General features: G+C 46.1%; 1 protein-coding gene across 15 annotated transcripts in view; it reads right to left on the bottom strand.

Annotated features, from left to right (window-relative positions):
* Window positions 1–19,762, bottom strand: part of RGS6 (regulator of G protein signaling 6) — a 603,251-nt gene that overhangs the window by 68,370 nt on the left and 515,119 nt on the right. For 14 of the 15 annotated variants that reach the window (XM_019451344.2, XM_019451340.2, XM_019451341.2 and 11 more), the window contains 2 exons: window positions 19,581–19,642; window positions 4,415–4,525 (listed from right to left, as the gene is read on the bottom strand). In XM_019451344.2, coding sequence (XP_019306889.1) covers window positions 4,415–4,525; window positions 19,581–19,642 — 173 coding nt within the window. The remainder of the gene's footprint in view (window positions 1–4,414; window positions 4,526–19,580; window positions 19,643–19,762) is intronic. The other variant, XM_019451350.2, reaches the window with a different exon arrangement.

The following is a 19,762-nucleotide window of genomic DNA, read 5'->3' as shown; positions in this document are numbered from 1 at the left end:
GGAGTTCAGTAAAATATAATTAAAAAGAAAACAAACAAATCCGCAGTATGTAGAGGCACAGACGTTGGCTATCAGCGGGTGATAAAACTGAGAAATTTTTGGAAGGTATGAAGCAGATGGACTGAACTGGTGTCACCTGACTGGGAACCACTTACGATTCCAGGGTCATCTGAAAAGAAATTAGCTACATCCCCAACAGAAGCCTGGGAAACCCCCAAGCTCTGAGCAGCAGGACTGGAAGCAGAGGCAGCTGGTGGGCACTGGCCAGGGGACATATGGAAGACACTCAGAAATGTGGAACAAAGGGTCCCTATGGAGGAGAGGGTCTCCTCAGCACATGGGGAGTATTTCCTGGCCAGGTCTTAATATGGGTAACAAAACCAGAGAGTAGTGCCTCTGTAACCGAGAGGCGAAGAGCTAATAATAGAGGGAAAAAGCATCTCAGCAAAGCAGGGAGACTTCTAAAGACACTCCTGCTTTCCCCCTACTTTTCACTGGCTTCTGCAATCTAACCGGATTGTTCCCTAAGACCCCTCAGCAGAAGGGAGAAGAGTGGACCTATTGGGAACACCATGGAGAGGAAACTGCAGAATTTCAGAAACGCCATCAGGATCTGAGACAGAGCGGAGCACCTGGCTTGTGTGGATGTCACGCTAAGGGAAATTGGAGCTTTACCACCCGTGTCGCTCTGAGAGGGGACCCGGTCTTTCAGTCTGCTCTTGGCCCACATGGCCAGGGCTCATAGGGGTCCGTGCTGACTGACCTATGGCTCCTCACTAACACTCTCAGGTGAAGCCCTATAGTCATGTGAACTGCTCAGAGGAGAGCCTGCAGGGGGCAGGGGAGGGGGTGGGGAGAGAGGTGGGGACTCCGCAAACCACACGGGAAGTTCTCAAACTGCTGGGCCGCAGAATCGTCTAGAACACTTGCTAAAAATAAACCCAGAACCACCCTGGGGCATCTGTCTTCTTAATGAGCATTCCAGGTGCTTCTGCTATACCCTGTGCTTTGAGAACCACGGACCCCACAGCTGCCGAGGAAGTCCTCACCAGCTGCTATCTGGTCTGTCTGGATCAGGGCTACACTTTAGAATCACTCGGACACATTAAAAACAAACAACAAACCAATGCCCCACTGCCGGAAATTAATTGGGTTAGGGAGGGGATTGGGCATTGTGGTTTTTGTTTGTTTGTTTTGTTTTGTTTTGAAATAATATGGCTGCCCCATCTCAGAGGCTCAGAATTTCTACAAAAGGATTTCCTGGAAAGAGAGGATAGAACAGAAAAAAGAGTAGTGATTTAAAAAAAAAAAAAAATAAATAAATAAAAGGAGAGAAAATACCTTGAGTTAAAAAAAGACTAGAAGAGATTAGAATTAGAATTTCTGGCAGTGGATCAGATTAGAAGGGATGACCTAGGGCACGTCAGAACTATTAGAAAGAAGATACTCATCTACAAACTACTTTTCTTTTAATGCTGACAGAGAAATAAATGTCAGTCACAAAATGTTTGTTTACAATGTACCAGGTTAAGACACCTATCAAGAAGAATGGGATTTGGAAGAGGCAAAGGGAAATTTATTTTTTTTAATTAAAAAAAATTAATGTTTATTTTTGAGAGAGAGATAAAGTGTGAGTGGGGGTGGGGGGGGGGGGTGGCGGGCAGAGAGAGAGGAGACACAGAATCCAAAGCAGGTTCTTGGCTCTGAGCTGTCAGAACAGAGCCCAAAGCAGGGCTCGAACCCACGAACCCTGAGACCATGACCTGACCCGAAGCCAGACCCTTAACCGACTGAACCACCCAGGCGCCCCTTCTATTTTTTACTTTACACACTTTAATGTTATTTGTATGAATTGATGCCATTTTTAATTAAAGATTTAAAAGTAAATATGACTGGAATAGAAACTAGAGTAACAAAAGCTAACACAAAATTTGACTCATAAAGCAAAAATCAGGGAAGAGGAAAAGAAACAAAAAGAACAAGATCCAGAAAACATAAAATATCAGGTAAAAGATAAAATATATATGATCCAAGTAAATGTAATCATTTGATATCCCAATGTCCAAAGCAAAACACAGAGACAAGTGAGCACAGAACCCAAAACAGTCAAGTCACAAGAGGAAAATGAGTACCAAATGACCATGAGACAGGATTCTCAAAGAAATGAAAAAGCAATGAGATTTTTATTTTAGCTTAACACACTTGCAAAGGTGACAATGATTGATAATGCCTGGGATGGTGAGGATGTGGAAAGTGGACACTTTTAAGCTCTGGGCATGGGAAAGGTTTGTTAGAATTTTGCTCACGAGGAATTCGGCTGTGTGAACTCAAACCAAAATATATCTGCCGGTCCTAGCAGTTTCACTCCTGGAAATTTATCCTAAAGTAATAATTGGACTTGTGTGGGAGGATGTTCCTTGCATCGTTGTTTACAGCAGCAAAAAAAAAAAAAAAAAAAAAAAAAGATAATAACTTTAATATTTATGACCTAGGGGTTGGTTAAATACATTACACTCTACTCATACAAGGGTGCACTCACTATGTAGTTATTAAAGAGTATAAGGTGGAGTTATATGCATTTACAGAGAAAGATCACCATGATATATTCATTTAAAAATTATGGGACAATGTACATGTAATGAATCCATTTATACAAAAGAATATGATACTATATATATAAAAATCTAAATCAAAGGTTTTAGACCCTAAATCAAAGGTTTCCAAACTTCCTGAGTCCATGGTACTTTTAGTGTGTCAGTAACTTTTTCACGGTGCCCCTGGGCCAAAAAAAAAAAAAAAAAAAAAAAAGTACGTAACAGCTTTGTTTATTAAACAGTCAGGTCCAAAGGACTTAATATATATTTATGTCCTAAAACCTTAGTAGCTGTAAAGTACCTATACATTGAAAGAAAAAATAATGTTTTCTTAAATAACCACAATTCTTAAATAGCCACAATGTGTGCCTGATGGACACTGCACGTTATCTCAAACTCTGGAATCCGACTGGACCCCACCGTACTCATTTTCTGTTCCATTTTGGTTTTTGCAAAGTACTTGCTTTTTATCGTAGCAACTGCCCTGACAACCCAGATTTGCAAAGATACGACAGCGCTGAAAGGAATGTAATGTGAAATGTTGGAAATGGCGAAGTACCTTAAGTTGGTGCTTTATGCAGTATCTGACACAAGTCAAACGCCACAGCGCTTCCCTCAAAGATCCAGAATATCCCGGGCTAACCCTGTGAATTCCCTGCCATGGGGCAGTTTGGGAACCACGGCATCAGACTATAAACAAAGACTCTTTCTGGACAATGAGATTGGATAGGAGGGAGAGAGAATTTTCTTCGTTATGCACATCTGAATAGTTGGGGCTTTTTATAATAAGCAAAATATGAAAGTAATAAGAGACTTTTGTTACTTTTTTTAAGTTTTTTTTTTCATTTCAAGAAAAGAAGGCAGAAAAAGGGCAAGAGTGAAAGCGAATGAGGGAGATGCAAAGAAATGAAAAATGAAATAAAAAGTCTGCTAGTTGAGGGGCGGAGGCTGCACAGGCACCCCCACACTGAACGTGTGCGTGTTTCCCTCTGTGATTGTGACGCTGGTCCAAGTCCCTCCGGGCTTCGGCTCCTCAGCTGTTAAAGTACAGGCACCAGCCTCCCTCATGGGCAGAGGGTTACTTCCGGTTACTCCTGAAGAGCAGAGCGATGAAAACCACAGCTCTCGAGCTGGGTTCTAACCCTAACTCTGCTACCGGCTCGCTGTGTGACCTCGAGCAAGTTCATGAACTCCTCTGTGCCTCAGTTTCCTCATCTGTTCAATGATGAGAATAATAATGTTTACCGGTCGTGGGGACTCCACGTGGGACACTTACTCGGTGGCCAGGGCCAAGTATGCGCTACCTATTATTATTAGTGTTGTTTCTGCACATATATAAACAAATTGGCCCACAGAATTTTTTTCCCTCCAGCAATGAGAACTAGGAAATGTGAAGGACTGTCCCTGTTATCATGGCATCCAAAGGGTCAGAGAAAGGTCAGAGGAAGCCACTAAAGGGTCAGAGAAAGGTCAGAGGAAGCCACTAAAGGGTCAGAGGAAGGTCAGAGGAAGCCACTAAAGGGTCAGAGAAAGGTCAGAGGAAGCCACTAAAGGGTCAGAGAAAGGTCAGAGGAAGCCACTAAAGGGTCAGAGAAAGGTCAGAGGAAGCCACTAAGGATCCACGTATAAACCAAAGGTATAGGGGGGTAGAACCACGTCTGAGCCGAACGTAGTCAGGAGGTAACTTGAGGGGTTTCTGTTCTAGTGATAAAAAGCGTCAAATTAAGGTAGGAAATAATGTAATTTCACCATCTCATGAATTTTTCCCCACATCTTTTTCTTTCTCGAACATTGAAACATTTTTTTTTTTTTTTTTTTACCTCATCTCTATGTCCCATAAAGTGATATCGTCGCTGATCCAGGGATTGGACGGCTCGGCCGGCGTGATCAATGGATCGTATTCCACATACTGTTCTGTGTAAGCAATTAAGCTGCAGGAGGGAAGCAAAGCAAAGTACGCCACTGTTTTCCATAAAAACTTGCATTTTTACACAAACGTTGTAACTGTCTTTATAGGATTCCAAGTTAAAGGGAAAATGACAAATCGAGCTGTTTCTATTTATGTTTGTTCTCTTCTCATGAGGAACGTATTGTTTTTTGCATTCCTGCTGTCGTACGTACACATTTTATATCTTTTCCCCACGTTACTCTTTACCTGGACCCTGGTGCACCCCTCGCTGGTGGCACTAGCCTGACTGATACACAGGTCCAAGCCTGCGTGTGTATCACCCTCTCACGGAGACTAGGGATCTCGGGGCATCTGGGTCACACCAAGGACACTCAAATCCGTCCAGGCTGCCAGTCAAGGGTTCCCAACTGGGAGACTTCCGTACGACAAAGACTAAAATCCTGACGGACCATAAGGAGGTAATGCATTATAAGCATTATATCCACAAAGCAGCTTAGTTTTTCCGGTTATACTGTAAACGGCCACATTATCTTTTCGAATGAAATTTTCATTGCATCAAAAGGCATGTGGTTAAAACAATAAAATAGTACAAAATGATTTCACACACACAACAACACACACTCTCTGCTCACAGAGACATCTGCTTTCTACCCTTCTGTTTCCTTTAGCATTTACCTGTGTATTTCTAAATTGTGTTTTTATAGTTGTTCTTGATTATCAATTTTTTATTTAAAAAATTTTTAAATTTTATTTATTTTTTTAGAGAGATACAGAGACAGCATGAGCAAGGGAGGGGCAGAGAGAGAGAGAGAGAGAGAGAGAGAGAGAGAGAGAAGAGAGAGAATCCTAAGTAGCATCAGCACAGAGCCCAACGCGGGGCTCGAACTCTTGAAACTGTAAGATCATGACCTGAGCTGAAACCGAGAATCGGGTGCTTCACCGACTGAGCCACCCAGCTGCCCCTTGATTATCAATTTTAGATGAGGATTTAACTCTCTTCGCCAGTCCCCAACTCCCCCCACCACTTCCTCCCACGATCCTCCTAAGAGACGTATAATAATTTTTGTGAAATCAATTGTCAGTGTCCACATTATTAAACTAGATATAAATTGCTTCCTGCTAAGTAGCATACCACCCTTTCCAAATGTTCTAACAAATCTGTAAAACACCTAGCAACAATTTTTCCACATATATTTTGTTTAAGTTTATTTATTTTGAAAGAGAGAGAGAGAATGAGTGGGGGAGGAGCAGAGAGAGAGGGGGGACAGAAGACCTGAAGCAGGTTCTATGCTGACAGCAGAGATCCCGACGTGGGGCTCAAACTCACAAACCATGAGATCGTGACCTGAGCCGAAGTCAGACACTTAACCGACTGAGCCACCCAGGTGCCCCCAATTTTCCCACATCTTAAACACCTTAGCCAATTCTTGTTCAGTTCTGTCTCCCTATCTCCCGAAGGTCCTCTCTCCAAAGTCTGGAGTCCTCTTTCTCCAGTCTGGACTGTTTGCTCTACACACTTGATGTAAAATCACCCTCCTGGGACGTCCCTGACTTCTGTCTACGCTTTGCTTCCTGGACTTTATGTCCGTCTACTGGTTATTACTCTCTGGTTGTGCTGAGATACTCCTTTAGTGGTTTCCTAAGAAAGGATGCATAGAAGCTAACTATTTCAAGTCCTGGCAGGTCTAAAAATATTTTTATTTTATCTTTATACTTGGCAGATAGTGCTGGACCTAGAACCCCAGGTTAAAAATCATTTTCCTTCAGAATTCTGAAGGCGTTGCTCTACTGTATTTTTGGCATCCAGTGTTACCGCTGAGAAGTGTGGATCCAGTTTGATTCTTGTTCTTTTGCTTAGTTTCTTTCCTCTCTGGAAACAGCATCTTCTCTTTATTGCTACAGTGCCCTGAAATTTCACCCTGGCTTTTGCTGGTGTTTTTTATTTACTGTGCTTGGAACAACGTGCAATGGATAAAAAAAATATTTCCCAGAAGTATTATTTCTTTGTTAATTTCATACCTTCATTTCTTCTGTTCCCTCTTTCTATAATTCTCTCTAGTTGGATATTGGACCTTCTGGATTGATAATCTAATTTTCCTAAATTTGCCCTGCCGTTTTTCACCTTTTTGTCTTTTTAGTTTGATGGTTCTTCCCATCTTGTTATTTATTTACTTTTTAAAAATTTGGGCTATCACTTTCTTTTTTCTTTTTATATTTATTATTTTTGAGAGACAGCGAGAGACAGAGCACTAGTCAGGGAGGGATAGAGAGAGAGGGAAACACAGAATCCAAAGCAGGCTCCAGGCTCTGAGCTGTCAGCACAGAGCCCGACGTGGGGCTCAAACTCACAAACCACGAGATCATGACCTGAGCTGAAGTTGGACGCTTAACTGACTGAGCCACCCAGGCGCCCCTGGGCTATCACTTTCTTAAGCTTCCAGAGCTCACTTTTATTTATCACAGGATCTAATTTTTGATTTATGCATAAAATATTCTGATATCTGACATTAATATTTCTGAGGATATTAATTATGTATTTTTATTTTCTGTTTCTTGAATAGTTTTTGGTTCCTCCAAGTCCGTTTTGCTCTTTGTTTGCCTCATACTCCCTCACATTGGGGTTTCCCTTGAGTGTCTGGAAAATCTCTGGGCATCCACTTGTGTTTAAGAGCGAGATACTAAAACCTGCTTGGAGGCTCAGTGTGTGCGTGGATAGGGCTTCGTTGACAGATCATGGGCAGCTCACCAGTCTTTTCAGTAGAGCTCCCAATGAGGGATTTGGGGCCTTTTCTTTGGGGACATTGATTTTTCTCTAGAGCAACGGTGAGTAAACATTTTCTGTAAGACAAAGCAAATATTTTAGGTTTTACAGGCCAGATGGGTCCATTACAACTCCTCAGCTCTTCTGTTGCAGTAAAAAGCAGTCATCGATAATTCAGGAATGAATGCATGTGACCGTATTCCAATAAAACTTTACTTGTGAAAACAGTAGCGTGGAGAAGATGTGGCCCACAGGTTGTAGTTTTCTAATCTTTTGCCTGTGGGTGTATACCTCTGGCTCCTGGAGGGTGAAGAACCAGGCAGAGGACGGTTGGAGGGTTCCACTGTTCAGTATGTAGATCTTCCATTAAATCACTAGTTTTCAGTGGGCCCTTTACGATGTGATGTGCCTGAATTCTGAGCTGATGTGATTCAATTTCTTTAGAGAATAAGCCGCCCATCTCCTGTGGTGGTAGCAAGTGGGAGAGACGGTCTCCTAGTGGGGCAGGGATCTAGGGATCCAAAGATCCAGAGACAGACTCTACCCATTTCTCTGGGTTAGCCCCATGCTTCATTTTTTCCTTCCATGGTCTCCAATGACTTTAAGAGCCAAGACCAGACTTTTGTAGGGCAATCGGGTTCACTTTGTTATGATACTCATACTCTTAACACGTAGATTATAATGTTCTTCACTCTGTCCCCAGCCACCTTCTTTTTTTTTTTTTTTAGTAAATTTTGGAATATTTCAGGAATACAGAAAGGTCTTCTAACTAGCTAATTACAAGTGAGCCATTTAAGGGATCTTTCTTTGTCAAGTTCACCATGGTACTCAATGGCTTTGTGGAGCACTCAGGACCATTGGATAAAAAGTGGAAAAGCATTTCAAAAGAATCTTCCAAATCTTCTGCAAATGTAGGCTATGTGATTGCAACCAGCATTTGCAGTGGAGGCACGTTGTCCTTGTAGGAGTACAAGGTAGGCCTTGTGCCCAGGCAAGCCTTCATCCTAAGGCCCTAGGGCGGCACTGTGGCAGGAAAGGTCACACTACAAGTCGGTGCTGTGACAGCTCCACAGGGAGTTGTCCCTTGGTCCCGTGGGCTAATTCCTTTCTTTCTGAAAGAGATGGGTTGCACATTAAGGTACATATTAGTTTCCCGGGGCTGCTGTAACAAATGCCCACAAACTTGGTGGCTTGAAATGACAGAAGTCTTTCTTACTTCTGGAGTTCAGAAGACTGCAGTCAAGCTATCAGCAAGTCTTTGCTCCCTCTGGAGGCTCAAGAGGAGTAATCCTTCCTTGCCTCTTTCAGTGGTTCCAGGCACTCCTTGGCTTGTGGATGCCTAACTCCAATCTCTGCCTCTGTCCTCACATGACTTTTCCTCTGTGTCCGGGTCTTCTCCCCTTCTCTTCCTTACTTGTCCTTGGGTTTAGGGCCCACCGGGATAATCCAGGATGATTTCATCTCCAGATCCTTAATTTACATTTGCAAAGGCTCGTCCCACATAAGTCATGTTCACGGCTTCCGTGGATGAGGACTTGCACATACCCTTTTGGGGGCCACTATTTAACCCACTGCAGGGAACATGAAGGAATCTAGGCGTGAGGACGGAAAGGGCACACTTGGCCACCTGACTTCTTCGCACCAGCAGCTGGTAACCTCGGTCCTGTTTGAGGGACGACGGTCCATGTGAGATGTGTCTGAGTCATGATGAGGCATCGGGGGCTTTCCTGATTATGACATATTTGGGCATCCACAGCATTCTCAGAATTTGAGATGGTGGGTGTAGTCTATGGGCCTCTCTTCAGCGGTGACCCCTTTGCCCTCCCAGCATGTCTGCCCCCTGGCCTTTTCAATGACCTCAGCCTCTGGTGGCCCTGATCTCAAATCAAAGACAACTACCTGAGCAGCCCAAGACAAAGGGGGTGGTTGTGGGGGGGTCTTCTAACTAGCTAATTACAAGTTTTGGGGGATTTTATTTTTAAACCAGAAATGGATTTCCCTCAAGTAACACATAGGGATGGAAAAACGAAATTTCCTCCCCTCCCTTCCTTACTCTTGCTCAGATTTCTGTAAGACAGGGTGGAGGTTTTACCAGCCACCTCTCTAGCTTGTTTTATTAGACTGTCCACATGGCCACACCTATGACCTGCGAAGGCAGGTCGAAGGGGACATGTCATACCTAGGTTCCCAGATGAAGCCCAGCAGAAGTGCCTGGGGCCAGGAGAAGCAAGGGAGGCTCAGGAGAGGCTGGGGTGAGAATTCTGAGGACCTAGGCACTTGGGGAGCCTGCCTGTTGGTGGCCTGTTATTGCAGGAAGGCAAGAAGGACAGCTGTCTGCTGACCAGCCTGAGGCAGTGGGACCCCACAAGGCCAGAGAGCAGCCAGGAGGAAGCGAGTGGTAATGAAACACAGGCTCACAGTCAAGTCTCTTTTAGAGAAATCTGGGGATATCTTCAGAGTGTGGAGGAGAGGTGGTGAGATTTAATGGTGATGTTGGTTCAAGAGAAGTGGTTGAGAACCCAAGGAGGGATGTGTAACCACTCAAGTTAAGAGCACGAGACATGACTATGTAACAGGCATTAAGTGTGAATGAAGTTGGGGGCACCAGGGCGGCTCAGTCGGTTAAGGGTCCAACTTCAGTTCAGGTCTGGATCTCACGGTTCATGAGTTCGGGCCCTGCATTGGGGTCTCTGTTGTCAGCATGGAGCCTGATTCAGATCCCCTGTCCCCCTCTCTCTCTGTCCCTCCCCTGCTCTCTCTCTCTCTCTCAAAATCAAACATTTTATTAAAAAAGTGTGAATGAAGTTGTTCCAAGGGCCTAGCCCCACACTGTGCCTTCTCAGAGCACAGGGTTTGAACAGGACCCTGGATATAAGTGGAAGAACACGAGAAGAGAGGGGTAAGAACTTCCTACAGAAATGCCCGGACAATCTGCACTGAGGCCAGAGAGCTCAGATCCGCATGATCACTAATTAGTCCCCCAGCCCCAGTGATGGGCAGCATTGGCCAGCAGGGGAATTTGTTGTATTAGAAGAGGAACGCCTGTTTTGTTAAATTATAGCTGCATAAATAAAATCGGTTGGAAGCTTTGTAAAGAGAACCGTAAAAATTGGTCATGTGCATTTTAAATGTTATATTATATTGGTAGAAGTGGGATGTACTGACTGAATCATCAGAATTAGAATTAGACAGGGCTCTATGAGGACCTTCTGATCAGTGAGAGACTCAGAAATTTTTAAAGGCATTTTAGAAAGGAAGATCTTGAGATTCTAAGAGAAAGGGAGATTGGATGGTATATGAATTTCTAACAGTTGCTGTAACAAACTGCTACATACTTAGTGGCTTAAAAAAAGCACAAATGTAGGGTTTCTGGGTGGCTCAGTCTATTGAGTGTCTGACTCCTGATTTGGGTTCGGGTCATGATCTGAAGTTTTGTGAGATTGAACCCCACGTCAGGCCCTGCACTGACAGCGCGGAGTCTGCTTGGGATTCTCTCTCTATCCCTGTCTCTCTCTGCTTCTCCCCCACTCATTCTTTCTCTCTCAAAATAAATAAACTAAAAAGATAAAAATAAAGCGCAAATGTATTCTCTTATACTTCTAAGGATCGGAAGTCTGAAATGGACATTGCTGGACTAAAATTAAGGTGTCAGCAGGAACATGTTCCTTCTGGAGGCTTGAGGAGAGAACCCATTTCCTTGCCTTTTCCCCCTGGTAGGGGCGTCCCACACTCCTTGGCTCCTGGTCCCCTTCCCTCTTCAAATCCAGCAATGCCTGGCCAAGGCTGGCTCACATCGTATCACTCTGACACTGACCCTTCTGCTTCCGTTGTCTACAACAAGGACTGTTACACTGGCCCCCCTGGATAATCCAGGGTAATCCCCTTATGTTAGGTCAACTGATTAGTCACCTTAATTCCATCTGCAAACGTAATCCCCCTTTGCCATATAACCTAACATAGTTACAGGTTTTGGGGATTAGGACGTGGCCATCTTTGAGGAACCATTATTCTGTCTTCCACAGGTGTAATTTGAGAGGAACTTGTGCAGAAGGTTGAAAATGAAGTCATCTAACAGAGGGTGTGGTGGTAGGTAAACGGTGTGTCTGAGGCTTGCGTGGACTTTTTAGGAATGGCACCAACGTGTTTTATTGCACTGTCACTGATACAACCTATGCAAATAAACTCCGCGTTCATGAATCTATGCTTGCTCGCTTGTCCCGTTTGCCATCATGGCTGCATGGGAGACAGGAGATAGCAAAGTGCCTTCTCTTGGAGGTTCCTGTGAGCGGCTTTGGCTCTTAGTAGTGTGTTGCCTTAACTCCTCTCCTAGCTCTTGTGGGGGTTGATCCTTCCCAGGGAGAGTGGCAAAGAGGGTTAACTCCATCATTGGGGTGGCAGAGGATGGAGAGGAGGTGGGAGAACAGCCCACACCAGGAAGAGACAGAAGAGGGCCTCTTCCCTATGCTTCTCAACACCACGAGACTGGCCAGAAACAGCCCAAGGAGTGCGTGCGAGCAAGCACTGCTCGTCTGGTCCCTGCTGCCTCTCATCCGGGTCGGACGTGCCTTATGCTTAGGAGCTAATTCTCCCAAAGTGAGATACGGCAGAAAGAAACAAAGGGTTGGCTACACAGGATAAAAACTGAGCTTCACGCAGAGAGAATAAAAGGCCTCAGGATCTGCACGTAGGTCATGCAACGTCATTTCTCAGGTGTAAAAAGAGGTACAAATGGAGGCAGAAGTGGCTTCCAGGAATGCAGTGAGTGGACTTGGTTGTGTTGACCCTTGTGCTGTGCCTCTTGGGGTGTGAGTAAAGGAGCTGGGAATCCTGGGCGGTGAGAAGCCCTCCAGAATGGGCAAACTAGCACAGAAGACATCTCTGGGGTCTTGCTCAGTTCTCCTCGCCTCCTGGAAATTGCACCCCAACGTGCGCCCAGCGCTGCGTTAGGGGGTTCCATGTACTAACAAACCCTGCTCCTGGCTACGGTTGATCTGTCCAGGAATGGACACCTTGCTGACCGACGCTGGGTTAATCCTTCTCCAGCTTCCGCGGTAGAAACCGCAGTTACAAAGTTCAGGGGCTGGAGGCAGTGCTGTTTCTGAATACCTGTCTGTGATGAAAGAGGAGGAGGCCAATGCGGAAAGTGGAACAGGACAAGAGACGAAGAAGGGGTCTCGGGAGTGTTCAAGGCCCTGGTTGCAGCTACTCTAGAGCCTAGTGGCATTGCCGGCCTTCCCAGAGCTCAACTCTGCAGCTCCTCCTTGTATTCCGTGGGTCAGCACCTGCTCCTTTTAGCTGAACTGGGTTCAAGCTGGGGTTCTATTGCCTGACAACAGAGCAATACAACCGAAAATAGGATGAAGGCGATGGGAATGTGAAGGGGAGTTCATGGAGGCAGCCCTTTGTAGCGTTAGCCAGAGAGGCTTCCTCTCCCCCTGAACGTGCACTTCCTTGCAGCGCACAGATAAGATAACAGAGTATCGTGGAGACACATGAAGACCATGAAACGGGTGAGCAGGCAACGAGGGAGATAGCAGTGGTTGATACGAAGTACTATTTGGGTCCGAAGTCATTATCAGTGACTACAGGAAGATTTGAGATAGGACAGGAAAAGCACAGAGAGAGAACAGAGAGGCATGGAAAGAGCTTTGCAGACAGCTGGCACGTAATAGCACATAGGCAACGATGTCCACAGATTGCTGGGTGTGGGTGGCACCAAAGCAGAATTGGTGGCGTCGAACAGACTACATTGTGTCCCCCGCCCCCCGATTTCACATGTTAAAGCTTTAACCCTGCAATGTGACTGTTTAGAACACACGGTCTTTAAGGAGATAATTAAGGTTAAGGTCATGGGGTGGGGCCCTGATTTGGTAGAACTTTCTTCCTAAAGAGAGGAAGAGACACCAGAGTTCTCTCTCCTCTGTGTGTGTGTGCACAGAGGAAAGGCCGTGTGAGGACACAGCAAGGAGGGGGCTGTCTGCAAGCCAGGAAGAGAGGCTCCACCAGGAACCAGCCTTGCTGGCACCTTGACCATGGACTTCAAACCTCTATAAACCCATATACTCAGTCTGTGGTATTTTGTTATGGCTACTTGAGCTGACTCATACGGGAGGAAATGGAAAAAATAAAATAAATACAGGAAATCCAGAGGAAGTCCATTAGGACAATTACTTCTCATTGAGCCGTTTTAATATCCTTGTCCCCTTATCTCTGCCTCCAGTATATGGTGTTGTTATTTTCAAATGCCAAATTCTCACATCGTTAGAAGGTGCTGACACACCAGCCATTAGCAAACGTGCTATCCACCATCATCAGGTGCTTTGAACTGGTTCTTGGGTGAAATATGGGGCTGGCTGATTTATCCCCATATGCCTTTCCATTTTCTTGCAGAAAGCGGCAGAAATTCACCAACTAGCCACTAAGGGTAGAGCCCATGGTTAGTCGTTCAGTCAACATTATTCAGCGCCTACTAGTGCTGTGAATAGTGCATCCTGGATCACAGGATGATGCTCACACTGATCTAATAGCAAAGTTATGGCTTCTAACTACTTTAACCAATCATGGTTATTACATATACATACATACGTGTGTGTGTGTGTGTGTGTGTGTGTGTGTGCACACGTGCATAGGGGGCTTATATATATGACATATACATGTTGACTCTTAAACAACATGGGGGTTAGGGGCATTAAACACCCGTGCAAGTCAAAAATCCATGCAATTCTGGACTCCTCCAAAACTGAACTACTAATAGCCTACTGTTGACCAAAGCCTCACTGATAACATAAACAATGCATATTTTGTATATTATATGTATTATGTACTGTATTCTTAAAGTAAGCTAGAGAAAAGAAAATGTTATTTAAAAATATATATTTATTTTAAGAGAGAGAGAGAGAGAGAGAGAGAGAGAGAGAAAGGGGAGGAGCAGAGAGAGAGAGAGGAAGAGAGAGAATCTCAAGTAGGCTCTGCACCATCAGTGCAGAGCCTGATGCGGGGCTCGATCCCACGAACTGTGAGATCATGACCTGAGCTGAAATCAAGGGTTGGACACTCAACTGACTGAGCCACCCAGGTGCCCCAGAAAAGAAAACATTACTAAGAAAATCATAAGGAAGAGAAAATACATTGACAGTACTGTACTACACTTATTGAAAAAAATTCTTGTATAAGGAGGTCAAACTCCTGTTGTTCAAGGGGTCAACTGTATATATATATATATATATATATATATATATATATATATATATGTGTGTGTGTGTGTGTGTGTGTGTGTATACAGCTGTTACTAATATAGATTGCTAATGAGGTTCTCCTTTTGATAAACCTAGAGAGGAGAGAAATAACAAAAGCAAATTTAGAAAACTTTTAGTCCAACCACTTAAAAAAAAATCTGAGAGAAAAGTTTTAGAATTCATCCTTTCTCCCTTAACAAAAAAATAAAGACATAATTTTGCCCTATATTGTATAGAATATAACAAAAAAGATAAGACAGGTGAGTTGGAGGAAGAAGAGATGCCATCTGTAATGGGTTGAGGGGTGCCTGGAAGGGATCCCCAGAATGATGCACAGATATGGAGTGTGGTTCACAGAGCAGGTAGGAGAGAAGATGGACCCACCAAGTCCAGGGAGATAGGCAGTGAGGGATGGCCAGCAGCTCTGGGACAACAATGCACAGAGTGGAAAGCATTATGGGACAGTGACCATCATTCCTATTTTCCAGATGATCATTTCCCTGGTGATCATGTTGCCTCTGATCTTTTTTTTCCCTGTCACCTAAGGTGGGCTGGGAGAAAGGAAAAGCAAGGATTCGCAGGGTGTCTGGAATCACACAAAAGCAAAGTTGTAATGACCTCTTTGGTCCCTTTTTTCCTTCCCTGAAACAGTCATTAGACATTAAGTTCATGGACTTCTATCACCCTAGCAGGTTTTTAAAACCCTTCAGGGTATCCGGCCCCTTGCTGTCTTATCTCATTTCATTAATTACATTTCATGATCATGGAGGGTCGGGAGGCAGAGAAGGAACCAGCATCCAATTTCAGACAGCAGCCACGATCCCGAGATGGGCAAGCAAGATGATGGTAGAAAATCAATCCAGCAGTCAGCTGTGCTGCACAAATGGCTCCCAGGGATAGGGCAAGGACAGCGAAGCACACAAGCAGATACAAGACGAGACAAGTCGATCTCTCCGTGTGGGGCAGGGTGGTGTGGTTCCTGCAGTGCCTGGCCAAGCTCAGTGCCACTGTGAGTGAGGGGACATCTCTGGGGGAAACCCTAAGAAACACAGACAACTTGGAATTAAAATGTATGGAGTTTTGCATTCCCAAATCGGTTTGTCAAGTGCCGGCCGTAAGGCTTGGGTGAATAAAATAGGGGCTCCCTTGAGGATTCTGACAAAGGACAGTAAGACCTCATTTACTTGGCACCTTCAACCATTGAGGGATCATAGGTGAGATATGTGACCAAAAGGGGCTCTGAGCAGAGTCTATAATGACACAAACCCTGTTCTTCAAGGCTCATCGCCTGAATTTGGGAGAGCCCATCTCTCAGAAAAGACTCTTTACTCCTGCTTTAGAATCAAGGCTAAGGAGCTTGGTCATTTGGTTTCCTGGTATGGTAGATCAATTTAAAAAGAGTCTTATTTCTCCAGCCCTTGAATTTGGGCTGGGCTTGTGACATGTGGTAGCCAGGAAAATACAGCAGAAGTGACAGAGTGCCAGTTCCAAGCCTCAAGAGGCTTCGCTTGCTTCCGCTCTCTCTCGCGGAACCCTGCTATTCCCATGTGAACAAGGTCAAAGTAGCTGGAGGATGAGAGAACCCATGAAGGAGAGCCCGGTTGTCCCAGCTGAGGTCATCCTAAACCAGCTGAAGCCGAACATCTGAGAGCCCAGCCAAGGTCACAGAGCTGCCTACCCAGTCCACGGCCGCACACAGACACAAGCATGAGCCCAACAGGGCCAGCTGGTGCATGAACACGTGAGAGGTAGTAAATGCCTGTTGTCTGAAGCCACTAGGTTTTGAGGTTGGTTTGTTCCTCAGCGATATCTGACTAAAACACCTGGTCTGCTACAGATTGTTGACCGGACACAAGAAAACAAACCAACAGCGAAAAAGCAGAAACAGAGACTCAAAGGATGTAATGGACCGGGGCTGTTTAGAAAAAGGGGAGCACTTTGTGGCATGTCATAAGACCTTGATCACTGGTGGTTTTAAACCACAGTATAGAAGTCATCCAGGAAAGTTCACTGAAATACAGTGTCCTTTCTTTTAATGTTTTATTTATTTTTGAGAGAGAGAGAGAGGAGAGAGACAGAGTGCAAGCAGGGGAGGGGCAGAGAGAGAGACACACACAGAATCCGAATCAGGCTCCAGGGTCTGAGGCGTCAGCACAGAGCCCGACGTGGGTCTTGAACCCACGAACTGTGAGATCATGATCCGAGCCGAAGTCGGATGCTTAACCTATTGAGCCACCCAGGGGCTCCTTATTATTATTATTATTTTTAAGTTTATTTATTTATATATATAGAGAGAGACAGCGCATGCTTGTACATGAGGTGGGGGTATCGGGCAGAGAGAGAGGGAGAGAGAGAGTCCCAGGCAGGCTCCATGCTCATTGAGGAGCCCGACTTGGGGCTAGATCTCACGGTCCTGAGATCACGACCTGAGCCCAAATCAAGAGTCTGATGCTTAACCGACTGAGCCATCCAGGCGCCCCTCTTGATTTTTTTAGAACTGGGCCTTCACCATCCCCAGCCCTTAGGCCTCTCCCCACCATCAGCTCTCAGGGACCTGGGTGAAAAATGGTGTGGGCCTGTTCTCAGGGGGACGGGTCCTCTGCCTGACGGCTTCTGACTAATTACACCCATCATCTGCCGCAGGGCCCGGGGAACCAGACCCCCGAGGGACCGGGACGTGTGCACCCACCTGACACAGCTCAGCTTTCACCTTCGGTAAGCAGAGCAGTCGTGCCCAAGGCCAGCTGCCAGCACCACCTCCCTGTCCCCACCCCCGCAGAGCCTCTGACAGGCCAAGGCTCCAGGCTGCTTTATCTCCTGCTAACACCCGTCTCCTCTCCCTCCTCCACTCTATCTGGGAGTTTCCTTGCGGTTCTAATGAAAAACCCTTGTGTCACATTGAGAAGTTGCCAGTTATTGCTGCTGGGAATCAAATCCAGTCTCTGCTGGGCGGAGACTCCTGAAGCTTCAAGCTGGGAGTGGGGAGGGGCTGGTGGGAATCATCTCTCTGGGGCCAGGGGAGCAGCCTCTCTGGCATAATGAGATGCTGCTAGGTGGGGTGCTTCCTGACGGGCTGCAAACAAACAGAGTTCCTGCCAGGTTCCCTGGGCCACCTGAACTGTCTCCCACCCTGGTCTCAGGCCCCAGCACACCTGCCAGGAGTCAGCGGGCTTCCCTCAGGCTGACCGGTTCTGGCCTTTCCCCATATCCCCAGAGATCAGACACAGCTGGGTGCCCCTTGTCCTGGGAGCTCTCAGATCATTCTGAGTGCTGGGTAACGGCTTCCCCAAATCCTTGGAGACCTGATCAGCCCACTTGCAGATTATTCAAAATACAGGCTCCGTGGATTTACCTGGAGCCACTGAATTCGGTTGATTCCCCAGATCTAGGGTTTGGGAAACCCCATCCTTTACTCTTCCCCACCTGGAATGTCCTGCTTAAGACCACTGACCTGAGCAACTTGACCCAAGGAGAGATGCTCCCCTTCCCTCACCCTCACATGCTCTCCCTGGACCACAAACTCTCACGTGCCCTTCGAAGGCCAGGCATTACTAGCACTGATCCTCCCGGCACACAAGGACAGCCATTCCTGTCCCTCGTTCACAGAGAGAGAAGCTCGGAGTCCCTGACAGGCTATGGCACCAATGGAGTCAAGGTCATCACGGGCATTCTCTGGGACAAAGGCAACCACAGTGAGACCTGAAAAGCAATTTTAGAGCCTGGTACATGGGAAGCCCCATGTCACAACAATGAGGGGTGGGGGGTGGGGGGAGGGGGGAGGTGGTTCCGTGGCCCCGCAGAGTTAGCTGCAGATATGGCTCCACAGCAATCGGTGTCTAAGTGTAAACTGAGTTCCAGCCACCAGCCACCTTCCGAAGCACTTGCATTAGGGGAAACGGGAATCTCAGTGATGCTTACGGGGGCGATTTTGCCTCCCCTGGTCCTGCCCTGGGAACATCTGGTGATGTCCGAAGACATTTTTGTTGTCACCATGGTGAGGTGGGTTTTGGTATCTGGTAGGTAGAAGTCAGGGATGCTGCTAAATACCCTAAAATGCACAGGACTGTCCCAAATGTCAATAGCCACAGTACCAAGAAGTCCCGGAATAGATAGGAGGGGCCATCGGAGATGTGGGCCCAAATCCAGGGTGTTCATTCAGATTTTGGTTTTGGGAGCGGGATTTTCTTAGCCTTGATTTGTTGCTATTTATCTGGAAAGAAGGTGCAGGCCCACCCCAGGGGCCAGCAGAGAAAGGCCAGCAGGTTGGACGCACGGCCAGACCCCTGTGTGAGCTGGGCTTAAAGGACCTACTTTACTCTGATATCCAATAAATGCTAAGACCCACAGCTTAAGCCGTTGATCCCTCAGACGCTGGCCATCGCTTAAACGGCAGCATATGGATGAACAAACGTGCGGTTTGGGACTGTCTGATCAGATTTATTCCAGGACAGATTCCCCAGGTGGTCTCTCCTCGGCACTGAGATTTCAAAAAACAGCCCATTTAGTTGACAAAATGGAGTCTCCCGTGAGTTAACAGAGTGGGAGTGGAACCAGCTACCGGTGCAGATTGTAGCACAAATGCTCCTGAGGAAGCCAGGCTGGAGGTGCCAAATATTTTCTTTACAGTTGATTTGATGCAGTTCTGTGGTTGATGGTGTGTAGAGGCAGAACGCCTCCTGATGGCCGGGCCCCCTCCTGTTTGCGCGGCCAGCACCTCAAAGGGCATACGTAATTTCTTTCCCCCTATAAAGGGAATCTGGGCGTGTTATGGCCGAAAAGGGAGCAATTCCATTTGAATTAATCAAGGGTCTGAAGGCAAAAGTGCGTTGCGTGGCTTTTAAGGACATTGTTCCTAGATTGACAAGGTCCCGTGGCCACCCCCTGAAAAGCTTTTGCAACAGAACATTTCTTGACATCACTCAAGGGAGGTCTGCTATCTTAGCTGTGCTTGCACGAGGCCTGTGGTTTTCTCACTCATCGGTTTAAGAAATGACTACGGTCTGCCTTTTGGCACGCCCCCATAACATTTCTCCTTTGTTGAATTAGAAGGAAGCAGTAATATGATGGAGGGGGAAACATACCTTTCAGCCACTTTGGACATTTTTAAACAATGTCTGTCAATCTGTGCACTCAAAAATGTTATCTGGGGAAAGACAGAACAGAGGTGTTAGGGCCAAGCTCGGTTTTTTCCCCTTCACCCCATGAACCCCAGCCTTGTATTTCCGTCAAGATGCAAGCACCTCCTCTGGCCAGCCTTGGCCAA

Source organism: Panthera pardus, unplaced genomic scaffold, assembly GCF_024362965.1.
Source record: "Panthera pardus isolate Hobbes unplaced genomic scaffold, ASM2436296v1 HiC_scaffold_24, whole genome shotgun sequence".
NCBI lineage: Eukaryota > Metazoa > Chordata > Mammalia > Carnivora > Felidae > Panthera > Panthera pardus.
This window is presented reverse-complemented; position numbering and strand designations above follow the sequence as displayed.